This window comes from Macadamia integrifolia, chromosome 6, assembly GCF_013358625.1.
Source record: "Macadamia integrifolia cultivar HAES 741 chromosome 6, SCU_Mint_v3, whole genome shotgun sequence".
Classification (NCBI taxonomy): Eukaryota; Viridiplantae; Streptophyta; class Magnoliopsida; order Proteales; family Proteaceae; genus Macadamia; species Macadamia integrifolia.
This window is the reverse complement of record NC_056562.1, coordinates 31,603,897-31,610,794: the sequence shown is the minus strand read 5'-3', so window position 1 is coordinate 31,610,794 and position 6,898 is coordinate 31,603,897. Positions and strand designations below refer to the sequence as shown.

The window sequence follows — 6,898 nt, the reverse complement described above, 5'->3', positions numbered from 1 at the left end:
ATACACATTGTTGCAGTTATAGTCTGCTAAGAAAAGATAGATATTATAGCAAGAAGGAGAAGGATCGAAGGATAAGAAAACCCCATATCCACATTGTTGCAGTTGTTGTCTGCCATTCCAATCTCAGAATCAATTATAGGACAGAGTTTATTTGAATCGAACTATCAAGCCACAATCCATCACTTTTAAACACTAATCAATCAACAATGAAGAAGCCCTGAGAATGTTTCGAAATTCTAAGACTACTTTTAAAGGAATCCAAAAGGATCCTACATGGTTCGATCTTAAATAAAGTGCAAGCTACTGCTACCACTGTTACAGAAGAATGTAAGTACATTATTTAAGAATCTAAAACCCTGAAATATGGAAATTATGGCCCTCTAAGTTTGCAAAGGCTTCATCCAATATCACTAGGCCTGTGTCAATGGTCATATTCACTTCATTAACACGATCATAGTGGTTGAAATTAAACCCACTCCAGCAAAAATAGTTATCACAAAAGAATCCAAGTAAGCATAAAAACAAAAAGGAAGCCCAAAAAATTAGGAAAAGAAAATAGAAGAAACACCAAATCGATCCATATGTTACTATTTGTATAGAAGAATGAATTGGAATTCTTTGAGTGCAAAAGGCACAACCCCAGAAAAAGAGTCATTCTGGCAGACTAGATAAGGTTTTTGGTTTGATCACGGGGTTTTAAACTCAGATGGTGAGATCGCAGGAACGTACCGTCCCTTCGTTCCAAATTTTATAGTTAGGATAGTTAAAGGATGGTCGTTGGAGGTGATTGATTAGGTTCAGGGACAGATTATGGGAGAAGAAATCGTGAGATCGTACAAATTTCATTCCATTAAAAAAAAAAAAAATCCAAATTTATGAAACAAAACATTGAAGAAAAAGAAGGGATCTTGAGATGGAGAGTTTGATTTCTAACCTTTTCCTTTCTCTACTAACTAAGTTGATGTCTCAATCTCAATGTATCGCTCACAATCCACACGGAAGAAGAAAGAGTCCGGGGACTCCAGAGCCCAGAGGACGGTATGAGAATTTGGAAACAGGGTCCGACTTCAGAGGACGGTGTGAGGATTTGGAAACAGGGTCAGGCCGGAGGGGTATAAATATGATATATGGGAAACTTTACGAGACTCCTATTACAATTCGGATTTTGGTTTACCAAATTCCTTTTATAACTCTAAATTACTCTTCTTTTTTTTTTTGGGAATAGTTTACTCAAAATAAAACATGTATTCGTTTAGGAGAATCCGTATTCAAAAAATCACTATTGGAAACTATTCGAGTCCGTTCGATAACTAATTGGATATGAATATAATAATTGTTGGGTCCCGATTGATACTAAGAGGGGGTGAATCAGTGTGCCAAATATTTTTTTCACTTTCCAATTGTACCCCTGATGTGGCAATCACTATCTACATTTCAATAGCACTATCTATTGATGCTGCCCAGAGCTGCTATGTATACTACTGACCATTCTTACTGTTGCACGAAACTTACTCACATAACCTGTATTGCTGCCTAGAGCTGTCTCATAAACCTCACACGGTAATCACTGTCACATACATACACAGTCGTATGCACATCTACACTGCACCACCAAGTGGTCAGGTCTACCAGATGTACACACCCATTCTGCAGCCAAGCACTCCAATCCACAATACAAATACGAGCATATACATCCACAACACAAGAAATACGTGCTTCGGCCAGTTGCCTACATGCACGGAGTAATGCCCACTGTCGGGCTCAGCATTTACTCAATACTAATTATGACTGCACCCACAACCAAGGGAATACATTCTCAGTTCCCACCAATGACATACAATGGCTAGGTCTTCACCCTAGTTTTTTCAGAATGATCTGAGAGGCCGCACCCACAGAAAATAGGTTTAGATAGTTGTACCTACCAAGGAACACATAACCCCTGTGTCCAGCACCCACTGAACACCAATAAAATAAAGTTGGGCTTATAACAATGCCCTATAGTGAAGCACACATACATGCAAATTTCCCCCAAATAGACTACAACTATCACTTAGGCATTTTGTCAAACATTTTGCCTATAATGATTTATAATAATGGAAATTTGGCAAAAGTGAGGTTACCTTGGCAAGGAGTAACCGTCGGAGATGCAATAATGTCGATCTCCACTTGATGCGGGCCACAACCACGTTGTCTCAGTGCAGCCAATGCTTCAACCCCAATTGGCACTTGGGTTTCTTGAAGCAACTCACAAGAACCAAATTCTAGGTTCTTCTTCTTCTTTCTTTTCTCCTTGTCTTTACTTTCATGGAGTAACAATGACATTCACATTCACACACACACTCCTCTCTCTCTCTCTCTACTTCTCCTCTTCTAGTATTCCTTGTAAATAATGCTTTAATGGAAAAATAGTATTTTCAACAAGAACCATCAAACTCCATTAATTGGATTTGAGAAAATCTTTCTTGAGAGGCATTCAAGACACACACAAAAAGAGGGAAAAACTTCTTCTCTATTTCCCTCTTCTTCTCTTCTCTTCCATTTTCTTTTTCTTTCTCTTGGCAACAACCAATAGAGCTTGCTACCTTGGTTTCCAGCAGCTTCCTAAGCCTCTAATGGGGGCTATGGATGAAGTGCAAGAGGATGGAAGTCTTTCATTCAAACCCTTAGCCTTCCACGAGCTTCAACTCATTTTTTCGACCACCTCAGCAACCCCTCTGCCTGATTTCTTCCTTTTGGTGTATAGAGCTCGGAGATATGAAGAATCTTCAATTTGAATCACTCAAATCGGAGTTAAGATGAGGGAGATATGACTATTTGAAGTTGGACCAACTAAACCACTCAAAATGGAATCTTTGGAGGTTGGTGTAGGCTACGCCAGCGGCGCACGCAACAGGGGCAAAATTTAGGCCATCGGATTAATCCAAAATCTACTTTTAATCTCAGCCGTTAAATTATTCAAAGGGCTAATAAAACTTGACCGTAAGATTAGAATAACCAAGTCAACTAATGATGTCAGCGTGACGCAAGCGCTGACATCGCCAGATACGTTGTCGACGTGCCATTGGGTACGTCAGCACAAAATACGGTGGTTGTCGCCTATCTCTCATGAAGGCTAAAACAGATTACAGCCGTTGGATCAAGATTTTTAGATCTAATTTAATCTAGATCTCATGAGATCAAATTAAATGGCATCTATCTGTAGCCCTTTTTGCACATGCGGAACACTATAGTAAATATGATCAGGTGAAGCGCCAAACCATTATATATAATACACTCCATCAATGAGAAGCCTTGTATAAGCATCTTCAATGCTAGCTCTTGCACGAGACGTTAGATCTGAATCTGACTGACGTGGCTCAATCTGATACGTGTATTAATGATCCTCTGATTCTCTTATATACACATAAGCCCCTGCCTTCATATTTTCAGTGTTAAACACCCCTTATCAACTAAGACCTTCAAAATCTCAAAACTTGCACAAAAGCCCTTCAATTTTCAAAACTAAATTTCGGAAAATCCACCCAACACCGAGAGCATACTGATGGATTTTCGATTTGGATTTTCGATTTGGATTTTACGGAAACACTTATAACTTTTTCATACGATATCCGATCGAGATGAAACGAAGTGCGTTGGAACCGTAATTGGACGCTCTACGATTTTCAGAAGACTCAATCATCTGAATCATCTATGTAAAAAGGCCAAAATGCCCCTAGACATTTCCAATGACGTATCTTTCTCATACGGAATCGGAACGCGATGAAATCAGAACCATTGGAAAGATTGGATTTTTTTTGTATTGTTACATGGAGAACACTTCCTTTAAAAAATTCATTTTCAATGCCGAAACTGCCCTCGATTGCCACAAATGCCGTAACTTCTTCATACGGTATCGGAATGCGACAAAATCAGATGCACTGGACTAGATAAATTACAATCTATATTTTTTTATGAAGAAACAATCTTCCAAAAATATCATTTTTCACTTCAAAAAATGCCCCCGATCGTAAATAGGCCAATTTTGCTAGTTTTGTCCCAGAAACTTGCATCACATACTAAGGATGTATCAAACCATTCCATGCATACCAAGTAGTTCTGTTATCTCATCGGTGATACTAGACACTGTCATGTCATCATTTTCATCCATGTCACCCAAACTGGCCACATCATCATTGCCACGTGGCCGAGTTGCCAACAAGGACAACCATAAAACAACAATAATCCCATTTTCCGATCGATTATTATTCAATTCGTTTAGCTATTCAATGGTAATAAAATACCCATACCCGTCTAACCTATTAAATGACCTTATTCGAGGATTAGAGCGCACAAATTGTAACAGTCTCTCTCTCTCTTTAAGAAAATGTAATTAATAATCCATGTTCCAAAATTTTGAAAAGCCAAAAAACAAATATATTACTTCTCAACACGTCATTATTAAAAAAGAAAAAAAAACTTAAAAAAATTTAAAAACAGAATTAATTATGTAGTACAATGTACAGGGCCTTTTTTTAACAAGCAAATATATATATGTACTACAGTTTTTCAAAAAAAATAAAAATAAAATAAAAGGTTAAAAGGTTACGTCAGATGGACGTGGCATGATATTCTAGAGGGTCAAAGAATACTCAAGGATGGGGTTCTATGACAACAATTGTCTAGTGTAGTTGATGAGTTGTGATGTACAAAAATCTCATGTTCACCAGGAGGTCTCGAGTTGGACCAAGTTAATATTTGGCAAGATTATTGGATTCCCCAGGTTTCATACTTTAAGTCTCTTCGGTTAATAGAAACTTCTTTTCATTTGGTCTCGCAGCCAATAGATCATGGAAACTGGGTATATTGGAAAGATATATTGGAGGATTTTTTTCTACCATCTGATATGAATAAGATAGTTAAGGACAAATCTTTTCTTTGTTAAAAGTGCCTATACCTTCCAATCAAGGGATGGAGGTAGATATGACAAGTGCATCTTCAACACATAGAATCATGTCTACAAACAGAATTCAAAGTTAGAACTACTTAACAAGTTATGGAAAAATATTCAGCCACCAGATTATGTTCAAATGCTCATTCACATGCTGATATCTATGGTTGTCAATGAATGATCACATCTTTAGCCGACAAATGTGGTCACCAAGACATGTAATTTAGGCTTCATCAATTGATTTTCAAGATTTTTATTTTTGTTAAGAAAAAGAAAAATAGATCCCAAAGCCATGTTTTCAAACATGGTTTGATTTTCAAGAATTTCAATCCACAACTATTGTTCCATAATCAGTCTTTGCATCCTCTTTGACTTCCTATGAGCCTCTGGATGAACAAAATTGGAGTCCTCTGCTTACTAGTTATATCAATATCAACTGTGATGCAAATATGGTTCCTAATTCAGATAGGGGTGGATGGGGATTATTTTTGTTATCTTCTCCTACATCAATTCTATCACATATCATTGGTGAAGCCTTGGTGATTAGATCAATGCTGATGGATGGTTCAATTGCATTCTACAGAAGAGGGGAGGTAGAAGAGGATGAAAAAAAAAAAAAAAAAAACTGGTGATGAGAATCTGTTAATAGGAGTACCTTAGTCATTTTAAAATAGCACCAGAAGAGAAGAGGAAAAAGTTCGCCCTTTTTGGATAATCAAAGGTAAAACTTCTCAGAGAGTGATATGAGTAAATAGGGTGAAAGTTCAGTGGAAAAATAGAAATCTCTTTAAATTAAATCTCATGATAATATTATGGATTTGGTTTAAAAAATTTAAAGAAATTTACGGAGGAGTTTCATCTCTGGCAACATTCAAGGGGTTTAAGGTCTCATGTACAAGAAATTCATAATCTATTACAGAAACTGACAATAATAATTCTACTTAGAAAATTTATAACACCAAAGTATTGGTGCTTGTGAATAATTCACTAATAATTTGGGAATCAAGTAATTCAGCCAAAAATATTCAAAACCATTTGAAAATTTCTAATAATAAAATTAAGAAAATGGACAAATTTTCAGCCCGAATTTTGATACGTTTGATATCCAAATTAATCCATCTTGTCATTTTGACATTCTGCTTTTTGAATCAAATTACAAATTCTAACCATTTACCTCAAGCAAATCCAAATAAACCCAAACTTCCTGTATGCGGAATTATTCCTGAATCTGAATTTGCTAACCATAGTACAGCTTAACAGACAAATATGAATTCTATGTTCTTAACAATATATATTAGCCATTGGATTGACCTGTGCATACTTTGGATGATCCAAGAAAAGTACAAATTATCTACTCTAATAATAAATCTTCACTTGATAAAAAAATTTGGAGATTGTTCTGCTTCCAGAGCCAAAACAAAATTCTTCGATATCCATGGCCAGCAGTCACAATGGGGAGCAGAGAAAAATAATACCCTACCAGTGGTGGCGAGACACAACTGGGTAAGCCACCATTTGTGCATCAGCAATATAAAAGAACTGGACATTGGCAAACGGGAAGGCAAATCAGAGCTTTTGCTTTCCTTTTCTCAGTTTCTCTAGCTCTGACTCAGCTTCGTTTAACTGTTCCTTTAGTGTGGATACTCTCTGCTCTAGCTCTTCAATAGTTCCTCTATTGAGGGAAGGCTGATAAGGTGTTACAAAGTATTGTGAAAGTCTCTTCAGAGCTTCAACTCCGCATACCTGTGAAGATTGACTAGTCGTTAATCAAGGTAGCGAAAAGAGTAGAAAAGACCTGTACAGAATGGGCATTAACCTCTTCTGGAAGCAATGGCAACTTGGTTATATTGAAGTCGTCATACAACATGTAGAACTGATCGAGATATTTTTGTTGCATCCGCATTCGTGCTTTCAACAACTTGGATTCAACAGCTACAAGCATAACAAATTCACTATTAGTCCTCTTTTTCC

At 36.9% G+C, this 6,898-nt stretch overlaps 1 protein-coding gene across 3 annotated transcripts in view; it reads right to left on the bottom strand.

Annotated features, from left to right (window-relative positions):
* Positions 1-6,117: 6,117 nt before the first annotated feature.
* LOC122082634 (ATPase GET3A-like) overlaps positions 6,118-6,898 on the bottom strand; it is an 8,674-nt gene continuing 7,893 nt past the window's right edge. For all 3 annotated transcript variants that reach the window (XM_042650325.1, XM_042650324.1, XM_042650323.1), the window contains exons 7-8: positions 6,744-6,859; positions 6,118-6,670 (exon numbers count right to left, since the gene is read on the bottom strand). In XM_042650325.1, coding sequence (XP_042506259.1) covers positions 6,494-6,670; positions 6,744-6,859 — 293 coding nt within the window. In that variant the 3' untranslated portion in view covers positions 6,118-6,493. The remainder of the gene's footprint in view (positions 6,671-6,743; positions 6,860-6,898) is intronic.